This window comes from Eucalyptus grandis, chromosome 6 (assembly GCF_016545825.1).
Source record: "Eucalyptus grandis isolate ANBG69807.140 chromosome 6, ASM1654582v1, whole genome shotgun sequence".
NCBI lineage: Eukaryota > Viridiplantae > Streptophyta > Magnoliopsida > Myrtales > Myrtaceae > Eucalyptus > Eucalyptus grandis.
This window is the reverse complement of record NC_052617.1, coordinates 39228133-39246458: the sequence shown is the minus strand read 5'-3', so window position 1 is coordinate 39246458 and position 18326 is coordinate 39228133. Positions and strand designations below refer to the sequence as shown.

At 41.3% G+C, this 18326-nt stretch overlaps 2 protein-coding genes across 3 annotated transcripts; one reads left to right on the top strand and one right to left on the bottom strand.

Moving 5' to 3' along the window:
* The first annotated feature begins 2001 nt into the window (after nt 1-2001).
* On the top strand, nt 2002-5872 carry LOC120294933 (BTB/POZ domain-containing protein At3g05675-like). Of its 2 annotated transcripts, XM_039316014.1 has the most exons (3): nt 2002-2297; nt 3895-3964; nt 4263-5872. In XM_039316014.1, exons 2-3 carry the CDS (start codon nt 3953-3955, stop codon nt 5568-5570), a joined length of 1320 nt encoding a protein of 439 aa, XP_039171948.1. In that variant the 5' UTR covers nt 2002-2297; nt 3895-3952; the 3' UTR covers nt 5571-5872. The 2 variants fall into 2 exon arrangements, with proteins under 2 accessions (XP_039171948.1, XP_039171947.1); XM_039316013.1 differs by lacking the exon at nt 3895-3964.
* A 2334-nt stretch (nt 5873-8206) lies between these two features.
* Nucleotides 8207-12717, bottom strand: LOC104446987 (BEL1-like homeodomain protein 1). Its single transcript, XM_010060777.3, is given in 10 exon segments — nt 8207-8658; nt 8660-8763; nt 8766-9423; nt 9502-9562; nt 9659-10032; nt 10313-10562; nt 10564-11170; nt 11420-11510; nt 11983-12067; nt 12379-12717. Coding segments are annotated over 7 exon segments (2106 nt in total). The 5' UTR covers nt 11127-11170; nt 11420-11510; nt 11983-12067; nt 12379-12717; the 3' UTR covers nt 8207-8562.
* Between the last annotated feature and the right edge of the window lie 5609 nt (nt 12718-18326).

The window sequence follows — 18326 nt, the reverse complement described above, 5'->3', positions numbered from 1 at the left end:
CGTTCCGCCTGCTAAGAAGTTTGTGGCCCACATTCTGTCACTATACATCCATAGCATGGGCTTAATTACCTTTAGAAAAAGACCCAAAAATATTAGATCCAATTCAATTTCTGCTCCAAATTTTTTTTTTTTTTTGGTGAAGGTAATAATATTAATGAGAATGGACAAAAGTACAAAAGATCGGATCCAAACAAGCACTCTTAACAAAGGAGCAAGAGTGACGGGGATCCGATAAAAAACCCGAGGGCGCCAAAGCAAGAAACACAAAAGCTAGGAAGCCAACAAACAAAACGTAACAACATGAACCCCTAGCCTCCCCAACCCTCTAGCCTTCAAAGCTGAAGGCGAAGAACGGAGATGGAAGGAACCCGCAACTACAAGAACAAGAGCAAACTAAAACAACAGCAAATTAAGGAGAATCAGCTACAGAGGAAAAGATCATGGGGTGGAATCCCCACCCCTTTGCGTCTCTGTTCCTCGGAGAAGGAAGAACTTCCGTGAATGTGAGCGTTTTGTCCTTAACCACCTTGATTAGGTGATTTTTAGGCGGGGACCACCAAGGATTCACCCTGAAGATAACCGCATTCCTCTTCTTCCAAATGAGATGGCACAAAGCACCGAAAGAGAATCGAACTATCCCGTGGTAAAAATCCTTCCCCATAAGGAATTTCCTGGCCCAAGTGAGCACCTCTCTCCAACATCTATTCCTCCATGGCAAGTTACATCTGGCAGCCCAAAAGAAGGCCAGCGAGGCCGAGATGTGACACCGGAAGAATAGGTGTTCGATTGAGTCCGATACTTCACTACAAAAGGCACATAGATTAAAATCAATTCGACCATGATTTAACAACATCACCTGAGTGAGAAGACGGTTTTTAGATATAAGCCACAGAATAAGCGATGGCGAGGACTATATCGATATCCCAAATCAAAGAAGCCCAATCCACCCGATCTCTCTTGGCTCTAATGGCATTCCATGCGGATGCGACCGAAAAGGAGGCTGATGGATCACTACACCAAATAAACTTGTCATTATAAGACTCCCGAGTCAGTAAAGCTACACCCCATCTGATTAATATCCGAGAGAATGAGTCGCCTAACGGGGTGTATAAGTCAGCAACTACTGCATAATCAGGGAGCCGCATATTGTCCCTAAATGAGGGCGGGACGAATCCATCAAGGGGGCCACATGGAAGCCAGTAATCATGCCATAAAGATACCGATAGCTCATTTCCACCTAAACGAAGTTCTGAAGTGCTTTCTAAGCTGGAGGATTTTCTTCCACGCCCAGGAACAAGTCCCAGGTTGAGATGAAATCCAAATTTTTTTTTAATCTACAAAAATCATAAAACTTTCGCCCGCGTATTTACCGTCACCTTCACCTTCATATGAAACAACAATAACCTCCCAATATTGATAATTATGAAGGAGCTACAGCAATTTTTGGATAATTTGGGATACGAGATGAATATAAAAATGAAAATGATGGGACGACGGTGTTTAATCTACTATAAGAACATAATAAATAATTATAAATTATTATGATATCCACTTGTTTAAGATTTTATGATTTATAACAAACTATTATTCTTTATAATAGTTCTGTTATGCTAGTAAGACTCAAAAAAAAAAAAAAAAAAAGTTGAATTAAAGTTGGATTGGACCTATGGTTCGGGCGTTTTCTGGGAAATTAAGCCCGTAAATTATCACATCCGCACCTTCTCGTGGCAGGTATTCACTAATGCGGAGCGAAGCCTTACCTTTTGCTGACGTGGAAAAGTGGACTTTAACTGATGCAATTTTTAAATGGCTACAAATATAGGTGTGATCTTGCTTTCCAAAAATCACTGCCGAACGAATAATACGTGGCTTCTTCAAAGTAAGATATGCGGCATTTTATTTTTTATTATCACTATTATTACAAGCGAATTTAATTAGAAGTCGGTCCATCTGATTTGCTCGATTTATGAGGGGAAAAAAAGGGGAAAACTTCACAAAAAATTCCCACCACCACACAGCCCGACCAGTAAGCTAAGCCGATTCGCGAAAGCTTAATAATAATCCGCCATGGATGCGCAGATCGAGCTCCCGTACTCTGCACTTCCCTTCTTCTCCTTCTCCTTCTTCTCCTCTCGATCTCCCATGGCGGATTCCGAACCTCCTCTTCTCCGCCCCGAATCCGGACATCCCTCGCCTCCGCCCCGCCTTCTCTGATTCGATTCCGCCCCCCGCGCCTCGGGGTTGGCTCGCTCGAGCGAAGGAGGACCATGAGCCTCGCCCATCGCGCCGCGAACGAGGTAAACGATCGTGGGGCTTTCTTGCGGCGTTGATCCGCGTGTTCTGTGGTCGGAATCCTACTTTGCTTCGGTTTATGTTGTTGCGCATTTCGGGAGCTTGCCGTCGGTTTTACCGATGGTTTTCTCGAGCTTTGCTTCGGGAACGCCTGCTAATGGCGGTCCTGGTGGCTCCCGATTGCGGCTTGAACGAATGTTTGGGGGTTTCGAAATGGAGGATGTTTCTGTGGTGGGCCTGAGGGTTGAGTGTGTATTGAGGGGCATTGGGGTTGTTGCTGTGCTTCCTTGATGTTTTACGCTTTCTCTTGTTTCTCTTCTGCATTGGGGGGGTTTGTGGTGTGAGGTGGGGAATCCAAAGCTGATTCTTCGGTGAATTCGAGTCGTGGTTCGGGTGAAAAACCGAATGCAATGATATGTCGAAACTAGTTAGCAGTCATAAGCGCAAGCATCGAAGGAGAGCTTTTTTTTTTTTTTTTTCGCTCGAACTTTTGGCACTGGTGGATAGTAACTGTGGAAGATAGCAAAGCTATTCAATGAAATTAACCTTAGTCTTCGTTAGGGAAAACCTACCATATCCACAGGTGAATGCCTTAATTTGATTCTCATTAATATGAAGCAAAAACATCAAAATTAGGCACAGTAAAAACCCCAAGTACAAGTAACATCTTATTCACACATGCTCTAAATCTCTGCATCTGCGGTCCCTAAGAGTTCTTACTTGAACTAGAGGTCAGACGTTATAAAATCAGGTCTATCTGCAGGAATTTGGGATCTTTTTGTTCATGGAAACCAATAATATGAAGGGACTTCTTAGGAAGGTTCTTGTCTCCCAGTTCCACTTGCTAGACTGGATGGAGCATTAGTAATATTTCCATTGGTCCTCTGTTGCCCACTATGCAGCAGAATCTCCATTGCTTGGTAAAATTGTAGCTTGAGTTCCTCTACACAAAGTCCCTGAGAGATCAACATCATTCAGTATGTTTCGATGAGGTGTCTTTACTGTATACTCCTTAGTTTGCTTCCTGCCTGAATTTCTATGTTCAAACTAATTGCTTCCCTTATAAAAAGAAGTGTCGATTTTCCTATCTTATTGAATGAAAAAGATTGCACCTGCACAACCTCGGTTGTTCAATGATGACAATAGGAACTGTTAGGTGCCAATACATATGATAAACTTGACATCTTTCTATAATGAAGACGGTCACTCAGAAAATCTCAAAAGAAAAGAAAGGATATCAAAAATTCTTACAGATCGTAAGAATACTTCAATTTCAAGTATTTTCTCAACGAACGATTGTATTATAACAGCGAGAACTTGTTTGTTTATTAGAACATGGAGTTTGGTTTCACAAACTAGAATATCTAAGAGAAAAAAAGGTAAAAACTTAAAATTTTCCCTCATCAGCATTCTGATCTCCTGTGAAAATATGTCTTCTCAAAAATATCATCACTAATGCAGTTTAGTCCGAGTCTTTAATATTTTCTTACGTGATTGAAGGAAATTAGTTCCACCAGTCATGGAGACTACATAGTATGATTGCCGAATTCCAGAGAAGAATCCCAACTCCAGTAGCTAATTAGCTGTTCAGATCTTCTGCAGGTTGTCTATTCTAAAAGATGACTCCGACAAGCAAAACATCTTAAGGCTCATTACTCTAATGGAGTCAACTGTATGTGATGTCACTCTTGTTTTATCGATTGTAACTGCTTCTCTCTGTTTTACAATATTTTTATGCTTGTAGCTACTATTGGGTGAATGGATTTTGTTAGCTCTTCTGTAGATACTTTGCCATGCAATGGGCTGCTTGTAAATGATGCTTAATGGCACAAATATTGTGAATCAATATGCTGATAGTGGCACTGTATGAAGATAGTAAAATGAGGACATTATTCATTCTCTAAGAGGAAACTATAGTGAAGTTGACTTTCATCCGTCAAGCTTTGACTGCTGGGTTTCCTGTAGCTCAGGTTAATGAAGAAAAGGCTCCTTGCCATTTTGGTGATCGGTCAAGCAGCGACACTGTTGTGAGGTTGCGGACAAGTGATGGTCGAGATGATTGGTTGTACTGTCATTCTCACATTCTTATAGAGAAGAGCAAATATTTTGCAGATCGTCTCTCTGAGAAATGGCCAACGTGTCAGATCCTTGATTCCCGCAACTGCGTTGAGGTATACTGTCAAGAATCAGATTTTGACTCCCATGTCAATGTTCTACGCCTATTTTATGTTGAAGAAAGCTCAAGGGATGATATTTGGCATGGGGTTAGGAATGCACTTGGCATTCTTCGTGTGGCCGTGGAGCTTGAGTGCCTACAGATCATCACTGCTTGTGTTAACTACTTGGAAGCAGTCCCATGGGAAGAGACTGAGGAGGAGGAGATTCTTAAAACCATACCAGGCATGGGATCACAAGTATTGCCAATTCTCTCCCGCCTCGAACCTGTCAATCCATCAGCTATTATGAGGATTTTTCGTTCAGCTATTCAACTAGCCACATCATCACCTCCTCAAGATATGAACGATCTTAAAACTTCAGCTCAAGAGCAACTTGAGTACATGCTTACTGAAGATGATGATGAACCTCTACTAAAAGCTGATGATGAGATAAGATCTGAGGTAAAACAGTGCATGAGTAGACTCTTTGCGAGATTTAACAGCCTGCTAGAATCTTTGTTTTGCGAGTCATCGGAACTGGCCCCTGAGGCACTGCATATACTTCAGTTCTATCTATCCGATTTATCATGGGCCTGTCAGATATTGACAAAGTTAGAGATAATGAGGGATTTGGTTATTTGTTGGATGGATGCATCAGATAAAGTTGTGAAGATAGTTCATCCATCAAATCCAGAACCAAATAGTGAAACAATCAAGACGACAGTGAAGATTGTTGAAGTTGCGGCAAAGGTTTTAGAGTCAATCGCATATGGAAATGTCATTTTACCAGCATCAAAGAGGCTGCATGCAGTCAAGGTCTGGCTTCCATTTGTAAGAGTTGCCAAACCTGCCATAGATTCCACCACATCCAGTGGTGACGACACTTTGGAACTTAAAGTGGATGGTGAGCTGTGGCAATCATTGGAATCAACCTTCGTTTCATTGGTGCTTACATTGCCATCAGGAGATCAAGCAGAAATCTTGACTGAATGGTTGGGAAATAACTATATTCGGTATCCTGATCTAACTGAGGCATTTGAAGTATGGTGTTACCGGTCCAAGGTTGCGAAGAGAAGATTAGCCATTTTGGATGGGAACCATGGCGGATCTAGCACTCCTTGATCTTCCATTATCCACGTTACAGATTTTTTGGCCGGCTGGTTGCAGATAACCCTGATTGTCATGTAGTGACAGTTCTTGTATGTGCAAAGTCAGCTTTTGCTTGTAAATTGTTGTCCCCCGACATGGTTGTAGTGAGAACTAGCTGTACAGTTGATTGCCTAATGGTTTGGCTTCATTTTGTCATTCTCAATTCTCAGTAGTCTAGTCGTCAGGTAATGTTTTGTCCAACAGCGAGAAAAGTATTTCGTGCCACAGTTTCAGTGCTACTGCCCAAGAAGCAAATCAATCGGTTTTTTTGGAAAGTGGCACGATAAGGAAATATGTTCTTACGTTCCAAAATTTCCAAATGCTGGTTTGCAAGACGTGACACAACTGCAACAGGAGGTACTTTTTCGTTTGAATTCTAAGATCATATGGGTGTTTGGTCGACTATTTATCCTGTTCAAAACAACTTTTCAAAGGGATCACTCGGTCCAGGGTCAGAAATGGTCTTTCCAACTTCTACAAATTTTGAATCAGAAAGTAACTTTTCTCTTTGGTTTTTTCACCTATTATTCGGAGTATTAGCCTTATTGGATGGGAACCGTGACTGTCAAATGTCAATCCCATCCAGTGCAGCAATGATTAGTAAATGCATCCCTTGCAGCAAGAATTTTGCCATTGGGTCATAACTGCATTACCTCTTTATACACTGTACAGAGCTCGTGTGACCAATTTGAGTGGTCTTTTTCATCATGCCAGATTCTTGCCATCTAAAGTCAATTCGCCTATTCCTTTTGCTTCCTTGTATGATCTCTTCTTGGATCGATTCTTCTTTTCTTTCTTCCTTTTTTTTTATTTTTCCTGTTCCACAATTGATTCTCCGCTAATAATTATCCTTCCTGTGGTGAAACTATAATTGTCCCTATTCGATTCTTCTTCTTCCTTTTAGTAAAATTTTAAATAAGAGGTTGAAGAAATGCTCTCATTTTCTCAAGTAAGAATTTAAAGTAGACTTTGTTTCAAATAAATACCTGAAATTCTCCCGTTTTTCTTAAATAAAGACCTTAAATAAAACTTGTTTCACATAAGAATACGAAGTAAACATATCAGCTTTAAAGAAAGACCTAATCTTACTTCTTGAGGAGCATTTTCATCTTTTTAAAACTTTTTCCTTTTTCTTTTTTTCATTTTTCCTCTTCTCTATTTATTTTTTTCTTTTTACTAAAATACTCATTTCCTAATAATTAGAATAGTCATCGTTATAACCGATTCACTTCGTACCCTTATTTAAGACATCGGCAGCCAGTGAAGTAAATCTGAGGTGACGTTAGCGCAGAATCCACCGCTACGACGTCATACTTAAGAATACCTAATGAAAATGCTAGGGTTCGAATTTCTTCTCTTGGTGTGGAAGATAGAGCCCAAAGCCAATGATACTGGCGGTAATAACTATTTCTGTCATTAATTCATGAAAGTTCGTGAAAACATAGCTCATGGGGAGACCCACCTCGGGAGGCTATTGCAGCAGCTTTTCTGTAAGGTGTCTTATCTAGTAGCTTTTACCCATATAAATGTTGACTGACAGAGACCTTTCATTATTTTATAGCCAGTTCACTTGTGTACCTTACACTGGAACAACAGAATTCCGGGATGGTGAAATGCATCGTCATCATGAGATTCCTGGCCATTGTGGGCATGGCCACAAAAGTGAAAACCAGATAGAGTTGTGATTTTGGGAATAAGGTCTGTGCAAACATGCGAGCCAAATGTCAAAAGTTTAGCTTATTCTAATGAGATAAGTCTCAATAGGAGGAAGCTATCTTTTTCTTTCCTGTTATTTTGATTCCTATTTTTTGGGGTTGTGACTGAGATAAGGATCAAAAAAAAAAAAAAGGAGCGAGAGTGAACAAGTCAAGAAAGCAAGTGCTCTTGGACAGGAGAGGAAAGTAGTCTGGATTCTTGAGCTGAGAAAATGACTTCTGCTAGTGTGTGTGTGCGTGTGTATATATATATATATATATATATATATATATATATATGTATTGGTTCTTTTATTCCCCTTTTCTTCTACTCTAATATTCATGGACTCAAAGAACCTAGCACACCGTCATTTTTCCTTCTTTTAACAGTTCTTTTTGTTGCCATGACACAGACTGAAGAGACCTCCTCCTGCTTCTCCTGGATGATGGTGATGATGACATTGTATTCCTGAAGTCCACCTACATGTAACATTCTCCTGAAGATTTCATCTGCAATATCAAGCCGTCTCTTTCAATTCTTTTTCTTGAGTTTATAATGAAAAGGCTTGGCACTTAGAAATATTCCCGGTGCCTGTATAGCTATGAACATCCCCGAAGATTGCATCTAATTTATACTATGGTGGGTTTCTTTCTATCCATTCTAATGGTTCTGAATAACAGGATTAGAAGCAGAGTATTGCTTGAATTCTCGGTCTTTTTTTTGCTTCGATTTTTGCTTCGTGCTTCGTTAACAGCACGTGCGGACATTGAAGATTAGCAACTAACGACTTTTGCGGCATAACATACCTTCAAAAGATTGATTCTAAGGGTTTTGATCTCCTCAAGCAACCACAGGATTAAAGCAAATTTTTTTTTTTTTTTTTTTTTTGCTTCCCTGCATTTGGTAGATCAAACTCACGGTAACAAGCAGCATATAATGGTATACCCAAGACTAAGTATTGTGATATTACATTCTATCCATCACCCGAGCTTACAAAATTAATATACAATCCCCAATCATCTCTCTGAAATCCTAAAGCTGTCTAAATTAACTGAAAATACTTCTATGCAAAAGTATAGGCCTATAATTTTCTTTCTTTACACTACCATGCAGCTTACTTACTCCCCAAATAATGTAGGGAACAGGCGAAGTTAAAAACAATATGAAAAAAAGCCCGGTTCTGAACCTAAAATTACACTACCATTCTTCATCTTGCATCATCCTCATCCCGAACTCTGACGATGCAGAGAATCATCCGTGGTCCAATGTATCAGGCCACGAAATCCTGCAACAGCTGCACAGGGAACCTCTTTCGGTTCTGGATGTTCATGGTCTCGTACGCAGATGAAGAGTGAGGGATGGTGGGGAGTGTTCATCGCCCCGAATTCGTTCGCCTCTCCGATGTCGACTCGCCTACCTAATTGAATGTTTTGGCTAGGGAGGAAGCTCTGGTGAGCGCCAGATAGAGAGAGTTCTCACTGTGTGGAAGGCCCAGAGTGAGAGAAACACCATTCCCAGAAAATGTGGGAGAGACCCCATTACCTGAAAACGAAGGAGCGAACTGATCGGCCCCGAACCTCCCGATTTCGCCCATTGGGTATTGCCCGAACCCGCCGATGAAGTTGGCGGGCCCTCCTCCAATGATCGGGTAGCCATCGCGGCCCTGCCCCTCGTCGATAAACTTCATCGATATGGCCTCCCCGAGCTTGGGGTTGACATTCAAGGACGAGACATTGCTAAGGTTCTGAAGCAGCTCGGCGCTTCTCGGTTTCTTCGGGCTCCCCTGTGTCAGCCCTTCCAGCTCCGAAGGGCCGACGAGAGTGAACCCGGAACTGCTGCTGCGGACGTTTCCCCCGATGGAGGAAGCCGAATTAGTAGAGATGGCAGGGGTGTCGTGGTTCCTCGAGGTGATCTCCTTTGGTTTGAAGCTCTTGGTGCTGTTCTCATTGGAGTTGGGGGCCTTGTCCTGGAGGCCAGAGGACTTGGATGCTGAGTCCTCGCGTTCACTCTTGCTTGGTTTTTCCTCTGCTCCTCCCCCATTCTGTTCTTGCTCCTTGATTTCCTCCGTGTACATCTCCTCCACCATCGGCTTCCAAAGCCGAACTCGAGCATTTATAAACCAATTCGACACCTGCAATCGACGCATCGCTTAATCTCCGAACCTTCACAGCATTAAGAATCACTTAGGACAAAGATCAGAAAATTATACCTGGCTTCTAGTGAGCCCTGTCTGTTTGGCCAGCATGACTTTGTCCGAATCCTTCGGGTAGCTAAATAAAGAAAAGGAAAGAACAGTTTCAGCAATTCAGGTCCATTATGATTCTAAGCAACAGTTCCAAATGATGATCGTCGAGAGTGTTGCTTACGGGTGGAGAAAGTGTTCGAAGAGCCAGGCGCGTAGGATCGAGACTGATCGCTCAGGGAGTCCTCTCTGGGGTCTCCAAGCATTCTGCTGGATCATGCCCAACTGTTGGAGAGCACGCTGCTGCCGGAGGTGGTGGTCGACGAACTTAAGCCTGGAGCCTTCGATCTTCCCTCCAGGGCCATCCTCCTCGCCCAAGCTCTTATTAGCGGCCCGAATCTGGCCTGCTATCGCGTCCTTGAGGCACCGGAACTGCTTTGAGATGGTCTGCAGCGCGAGGGCCGTGTACGTCCTTGCAGAGCCAATCCCCGCAGCTTGCTCAAACGAGGATATCACGATCTGCATCTGGTTGTGGTACTGTCTGTATCTCTGTTCAACCTGATATAAACAAGGATCCAACATGAGGAGGCTAATTGGACTGCATTGTAAGTTTAATACAACTCAATTTCTTACCTAACTAGCATGAACTTTAATTAGAGTTAGGAAGGAATCAATCCACTGAAAAAAAAAAAAAAAACCTTGAATTGAAAGATATCTCAAAGTTTTAGAAATTATAGTCAATTAGATAGGGAGTTTCATTCCCAAAATTCCTCCATAACTTTTCAATTTTATATATACAAGGACTTGATCATGCACATAATTACCATCTAAGCCTTACCTCATCAAGCATGTTTATGAGCTTAGCCTTCTTCATCTGAATTTCCTGCCTCTCAGCCATAGACAGTTCTGCGCCGCGCTTACCACTGCCGTCGCCACCTCCTTCCTCCTTCAGTGCCGCTGATTCTCCACCCGGCTTACTTTGGCCGCTGGCCTTCTTCAGCATCTCAGCTTTGATTCCGGTGTTCCCAACATTAACAACCTCTTCGAGAAGCTCCTGTGCGGCCTTCAAGTACTTGAGCTCAGCAACACCCCTGCATGCCCGACCCAACTGCCGCCCCATTGGTTACGCCTGAGGCCGACGATGGGGACCCGCCCGAGATCCGCACGTCCTCACCGCCTGAAATTGCTGGAGGGTGCTGAGAACCCGCTGCTCCATCGCCACTGCGCTCGGCCCGGACAAAGGAACGGTACCCAGCTGGGGTCGGTGGGGGCTGCTGCGGGGAGAGGCTAAGGGAGAGCCCCTGCTGCTGGTGGGTGCGGGAGGCCTCACGCGCCGCCGTGGACGGGTCGAGGGAGCTCCAGAGGTTATACTGGACGCGAGGCATGAAGCCATGCATGGAGGAGAGATCGTGGTTGACGTGCATGGACGAGGGCTGCGAGTCGGCGGCGCTGCCGGGTAGGGGGATGCCTACAAATTGCTGGGTCTGGGATGCGGGCGGCCCGGCGGTGGAGGAGTTGAGGAAGATCGCCGAGGGTTGCTGGTGCGGAGGCGGGGCATCGGAGTAGTGGACGTAGCTGGCGGGGTTCATGAGGACGAGGGTTTGTAGGGCTCCATCTGGGTCAGATGAGCTCTGGTGGTAGTAAGTCGCCATCGCAGCTGTTCACTTCACTTCAATATTTATCTCTTCTTCTTTCGCTGAACAAAACAAATCGCGCAGAGAGAGAGAGAGAGAGAAAAGAAGATGGGCTATTAGTGAGCTTCATCACCTTCATGTGCGAAATTGAGATCAAACACAAAGCGACAAGCTCATGTAGCACTTATCCTAAAGAAAGGAAAGAAGCTTGAGCAAAGTCAGAAGGGGAAGGAGAGAGAGAGAGAGAGAGAGAGAGAGAGGTGTGTGTATGTTCGCATGTGTGTGATTGAGCTTTGAGTTGAAAGAAGTACCTTTCACACTGATGGTGAGTGTGTGGAATCAAGAATCAACCCATACGATGAGTCAATCTGAGTATTGCTGTTGAACTTATTGACGAATAACCTGACAACCAAATCAAGAAACCAAGAAAGTTTGTGTTGAGTATCAAAAGTTTTGATGCGATTGTCATCACTTTTCTTTCTATCTTTTCTCAAGTTTCAAGCTTGGAGAGAGAGAGGGGCGGTAGGATGGAAGGAGATGAGGAAGGAAAAGTAATTGCAGGAGCCATGTCAATTTATATATATTTAAATATATAGAGAGCGAGGGAGAGAGAGAGTATGAAAGGACCGATGATCTCTGCATTTATATATTCGTTATCGTTATCAAGTAGACATTGTTTTGTGTACACGTGATTTTCATTCATTCATTCATCATCGCCATCAATCTCTGCACTCCATAATTTTCACTTGCAATCATCAAAACAAATACCAAGAGAGACTTCAGACACCCCAGAAAGGAGAGAGAGAGAGAGAGAGAGGACAACATGGTGATGGCCTATAAAAAGAAAGAAATGAATTGAGACGGCATCACCCACCTGTGTGAGATTTATGGAGGGATTCACAGAGATAGGAAAATCTCAGCTTCCTGTCATCGCCTCTGCTGTCTGCAACTTTCCCATCCTGAGAAAAGGTAAAATAAGAACACAAAAAACAAGAACCAAGACAAGAGTGAGGAGGTTTAAAAATAGTAAGATGAGGTTAGGGGGCTGATAAAAAGATGCCCATCTTTTCCCCTCCCCCACCACTCTCTCTCTCTCATCGTCTTTTCCTTCTTCAGAGATCAAAATTCTTGGTGATGGAACGGGTATGTGCGTGTGTATTTCTCGTTTCGATGAATAGTGAATCACCATGTGTGCGTACATGGGTTCTCTGTGTGTGTGTGTGAATGAAAATTCTCTGCTACTTTTTGGCTTTTGGGGGCAAAGAAGTACCTGCGAACGGATCAGAGGGAAGCTCGCTCCCTGTCTCTCTCTCTCTCTTCTCTCCCCCTCTCTCTGTCTCACTCTCTTTCTGGTTCAGTTCTCGTTCTTGATTTGACCTACCCTTTTCAAATCATTTCTTGATGCAGCTTTCATGGCCAACAAAGAGATCGACTAATTAACTAATTCAGTGAAGAAGAGAGAGAGAGGGAACGAAAGTTCAAAGTTGTTTATGCGTGAGAAAGAAAGATACAGACAATTGGAGGAACGAGGAAACGTCTCCTTCCACGAAAGCCTAATATGTATTTTAAAGAGAGAGAGAGAGAGAGAGAGAGGAGGAAGATGATGGGGGAAGAACAGGGACCAGAGAAGGAGATCCTGTTGCTCATTCATTAATATCTGTTTTGTCCTTATTCAATACCACCCCCCCTTCCTTTCTTTTCTTTTTGTTATCCTGTTCTTCTCCAATTTTATTATTCGTTTGGAAGAGTTTCCTTCTTTCTTTTTTCTTTCTTTTTGGTGGTATTTTATGTGGTTGGATGCTAGAGTTTGAAGATAAAGCAATTTAAGTAGCTAAGAAACACAGGACCAACCACCATAACACCTACTTTTAAAAATCTCTCTCTCTCTCTCCCCCACCCCTTCTTTTCTAGGCGTATTAGTAAATTAGCAACCTAAGACAAGGTTTTCAACGCAATTTACGTAACTAAATTGTCAATTTGACACCTTCGTTTTCACACGCATTTTTTTGAGTCCTACTAGGTATTGCCCCATCTTAGGAATATACTTCGTACGCTTGGGTTACTTGACAAGCACACAATGCCACAATCATCTATTGCTATTTAGATGCAGACTTTTTTTGGCAGAGGTATGAAAGCAAGTAAAAGATCGTGAACATATAAGTTCCCAAAGATAAGAACTGCTAAGACTAAATTAGATTATAATTTTGAAAGAAAATAACAAGATGAGCTCTAAATAATGTACTTACCTTAATTATTAGCGGCATTAAGTTAATCGCCATGCTGCAATACTTTTGTTAAGCTGAGGCCGACCCAGTTTACCCTTTTAGAATTCGGTTCTTCAAGTTCTTTTTTATTTTCTAAATTGAAGATGTTATTCATTCTATATTGTCGATGTGCATGTGCTATTATTGATGATATTACTCTGTAGTAGCTAGGGTTTCTCGGTAAAATTGTAAAATGAACAAAAGTGAGCAGATTTGAGGATTGGGATTGATAAAATGCATGGCAGGTGGAGTTGTAAAAACATGAGATTAAACTTCCCATCTTGTAAGATGTTTCATGTAAAAATAACTATCTGTGATAGAAAAAGAAAATGTTGATGTATATTAAATTTGAACCTTGTGGTTTCCACATAATTCCAGAGAAGACGAATATTGTCATCGCGCTCTATTTGGGCCCTAATAGATATGGTTTGTCTATTGGTCTCAATGCGTTCAAACTCGAGATTTAAGAAAAGATTTGTCCAGATGCGTGTGTAACGTCTATCATTACGTAGCTTTCATATTTTATATTTTTTTTTTCTTTCCATGCCTAAATATCTCTCCTCATTGCAATGGCTCTTGATGCTTGCATTAATCTACGTTCATTTGTAAGTTCGTCCCTAATTTCTTTCGGCCAGAATGATTTCAATTTCGATATTTTGCTTTTCCTGGATTCCTAGTCAAAACCTTTGGCCCACAAAATGAGTAAGAATTATGCGCTTCCATCCGGATCACTACGACGACTAGTATTTGCTAGTGCATAATTAACTTGAGGTCTTATCCTAGTTATTTTTTTTGGCTAGGTCGTAGGCTCATAGAGTAAAGTCAACCAAAAAAAAAAAAGAAAAACTGCCTAACGACATCGTCATGAATGAAGGAAAAGTTAATTTAGTTAAGAAGCATCATCTCAGGATTGGTACGCTGGGCCTAAGATAAGAGGGGAGCGATGACATGAACGTTGATTATGTATATGCGAACATAATGTAAATCTCGAATAATATGGAACCTCCTTGGTTTCTCATGTCATGGAAAGGAGTAGGTAAAAGCCATTGACTCGCGGACTGATTTAGATATTGCGTGATGTTGCAATATATCTTCTCCTCGTGAAAGCTACATCCTTGATTTTGTGAAAAAAACACATAGGTACGACCTAAGGAGAGAGAGAGAGAGAGCATAACATGAATAATCGCATGCAAGAATTCAAGTGCAGTCCTAAGATTCTTGATGTGAAAAGTAAGTGCGCGCGGGCGTATTTATCGCTGTGAACGCCATAAAAGACGACTTTATTAAAAAACTGAGGCAATCTTCCTAATTCGTCAGAGGCAACAGGACCCTTTTGCAACCATCGAAGTACTGAGAATCCTCTACTTCTCTATCCCATAGCTTATTCACTATTTCTCGGAAAAAGTCTGGCACATATCGCTGTCGGTAACAATGATTGTAAAAGAATGGGCAGTGGCTTCTCTAGCCAAAAAAGAAAACAAAAAGAAACCTTTGTGGTTTGCTGATGTTAACAGGACTGAGTTTCAGTCCCATTAGACATTCCTTGCTCATGATTCACGGTAGACTACTCAAAAGACAGTTATGGTGTCATGGGGTGCGTGCTATTATTACGCGTAGGCCATTATTGCGGGCTGAGGGAGCTCTTAAGGAAGTGAAATATTTCCTTGTGTGTTCCAACATGGAAAACATGGAGAAATTCACCACATTTTTCACCCATCATTTATTGCCTCCTTTTGACTTGTTCCATGTTAAGGTAAACAGTACCTGGAAAGAGAACGTGACTGTATTGAATCAATGCACATACACAGATGTAACTTTATCTTAGTCCCTAAATTTAATGGGTCTCCTCGGAATTCTATTACAAATTCCGTACTCATGAATTTATGTAAATCGTCCCGTATACTTGGCGCGCCCGCATTGAGCTCAAGAACCATAAAAATTAGGGTTTCGGATTGACCCTGCAGTCATTTAATAGTAATGATCTCTTTAAGAAAGTTTACGTGTGAAGGACAGGTGTACCCATTTAACTGTGGGCTGCGCCTTCTTTATTTAACCTAACAACGAGGGCAGTTAGCTGGTGACTGTTTTTCTAAGTTGACTTGATAGTTCTTTATCAATAGCTTTTGCGGATTCTTACATATGATGCACCTAATTATTGCGCCCAAATAAATGTTTCTTTATGTCTCCTAACAATCTCACAAGTAACATGCATATAATTCAGCTATGTGTAAGGATAATTATAAGGGACATCCACCTTCCCGAATTTGCCCTCCAAGAGATTATGCCTTTCCCCCTAATTTTATTTCGAAAACCTGAGGGGGACAAATAAAAATTAGTCTTAAGTAAGTTCGAAAAAAAGCATATCGAAATCTATCGTGTGTTTATATTATTTTTCCTATCAAAATAAAACTTTACCATGAATCCCATAAATTCATAAAACGAATTTTGAATCTAGATATCAATATTAGCAATTTGATATTGAATAATAATGATTTTTTTTATATGTTGCAAAAGAGAGTATAAGAAAAGACTAAAAGGTAAATGTTTCATAAATACAAACTTATTTTTAGGATATATAGGAATGTCACCACGAAGGAATCATTGATATGGATGTGAAATGTCGCTATAAAAGAAAAATTCATGCGGTATATGGTTATTTTAAATTTTGAAATGATTGTGCTTTGACTTCTTAATTAGAATCTCATGTCACTTTTCTCCAGCAAGGTTTATTACCTATCGATTTTGACATTGGTGTGCTTGTGCAAGGAAGGTCGCCAATAACTTGATTTTAATATTCACTTTTGTTGGCCGAAAAGAAAGCTTCATCCTCCTCCATTTAACAATGCACAATTCTCATATACGCACATCTCCTCCATGCCCTTACATGGCGTTGATTGTGATTTTGATGCATGCAAACCCTAACAGCTCACGTGAGATCCCTCTGTCTCTCTCACATGCAATTTATACATATATTATGCGTAGAGATATTTACATGTATCTTCATGATTTTACATATAGTATAATGGTCCCTTTTGTGCACTGTATAAATAATTTGAGGATGTTGTGATGGAATGGTGGAGTCTTTTCGATCGCTACTTGTCTCTTCTTTCCAAGTCTTTTAACTTCTTTTCATTAGAAAATGACTGGTAAAAAGAACGTTGGAAAAGCTTTCAGATTCTTCTCTCTCTCTCTCTCTCTCTCTCTCTCTCTCTCAAATCATTTTCCAGTCATTTTTAATGAAAGAATTGATGTGTGTGTCAGAAAGAGGAGGAAGGAGAGAGGAGGAAATGAAATCAAAAAGGCCACGGACGTGGAAAAACCAAGCTCGGTTTTTTATACCGCACCAATCCCTAAGCACTTGAATAAAAGAACGGGCCTGCCTTATCATCATCATCACAATTGCGCCAACATCGAAGATAATAAAAAGAAAGAAAAAGGTTTTTAACCCTAGGAATTTCTCCACGAGGGCCAATGGATGCTATTTATGGAAAAACCGAGGACCCACTTGTAAATTTTCTTTTTTCACTTGAGTTGGTCAAGCCATCTCCTCTTGGAGGGTCTCAACCCAAAGCCTCAAATTTCAATCGAGATGGAGACGACAATCTCGTGTTCTTGATACTTCCGGTTCTTGTATTTGGACATTATCCCTAGCAAACGTAATCATGATAGGTTGAATCTCGAATAACCATGATTAGTTCTTGCACATAACTAATATAACTAAGCCCCCTTTTCTCCTCTACACATGCATGACCTAAAACTCCACTAAACTACCCGTCATCCGATTTGGCTTTTTTGGGGACGATATTGAGAAATCCATGAGGCACCTAATTGAGCTTGTTGACCACGTTGAAAGAGGACAGAGGGGTAGCAATCAATGAGAGGACCCCATGTCTTTATAAGCTACAAAAAAAAACGAATGGGGACCTCTTGCATTTTCCTCCTCTTTCTCGATTCTTTTATTCATTAAATTTTCCACAACACCCGTCCAAAGACGCAACAATTATTGGGTCTTGATCAGGATCGTCTCCATCGAGGATTAATCCCCCACAAAGCATGATTAAAGAAGCTACCACCACGCCTCTATTAGCTAATAATCAACCTCTAGAAAGAATGACCCGATCTTAAATGCTTTCGCATCCAAAAGTTGTTATGTATCAATTATGATGGCAATTCAATACCGACAACCACCCAACTCTCCGTCCGTCGTGCGGTGTCCCTGCGCATGCACACACACCACCGTGTACACTGCACATGCAAAGCTTGGATGTGCACAAGATGGAGATTTTTGCGTGCGTATGTTGTCGGTATTTATTCTCGCCTATTTTTGCTCCCTTTTGACTTTGAACAGGAGGAAACTGTAAATGGAAATTTAGTAATGATGGTTCATTATTAGATTCTTCGCATCAAAATCATTTTCATCTTCGCAATCCTCTTCTTTTCCCCAAAGGGTCACCGTGAATTTTATTTCTTTAGGCCAAGATCTTTACTTTTCCATCATGGGACCATCATTATTCTAATTCAATGAACTAGTCCAGCTATGGGCAATCCTATCATTGTGGCCCTTGTTATAACTTTGGTTGTGCTTTTATAAAGACTCGTGCTCCAACGAAGCTTCTCTAAACCGGTTTTTAATTGCGTGGTACTGAAAAACAAAAAAAAAAAAAACAAAAAAAAATTGCTAAAATGAACCTGTAATTTTGAAATTATATCCAAAATGAGAAGCTTTTTAAGTACTTTTGAAGTAACCCTTGATTGTCCATCCAACCAATCTTGGAACATTGTGAATTATCAACATCCAGTGGCCATGATAAGTGACATGTTGGATAATTGATGTCCACTCAAGAAACCAACAGATCACAAGATAGCATCGTCGGCAAGGAAAATTCGATTATGAAAGATGTACAAAGAGTTGTTTTGTTAAGTAAGAATTACTGATCAAAATGTTCACCCTAGA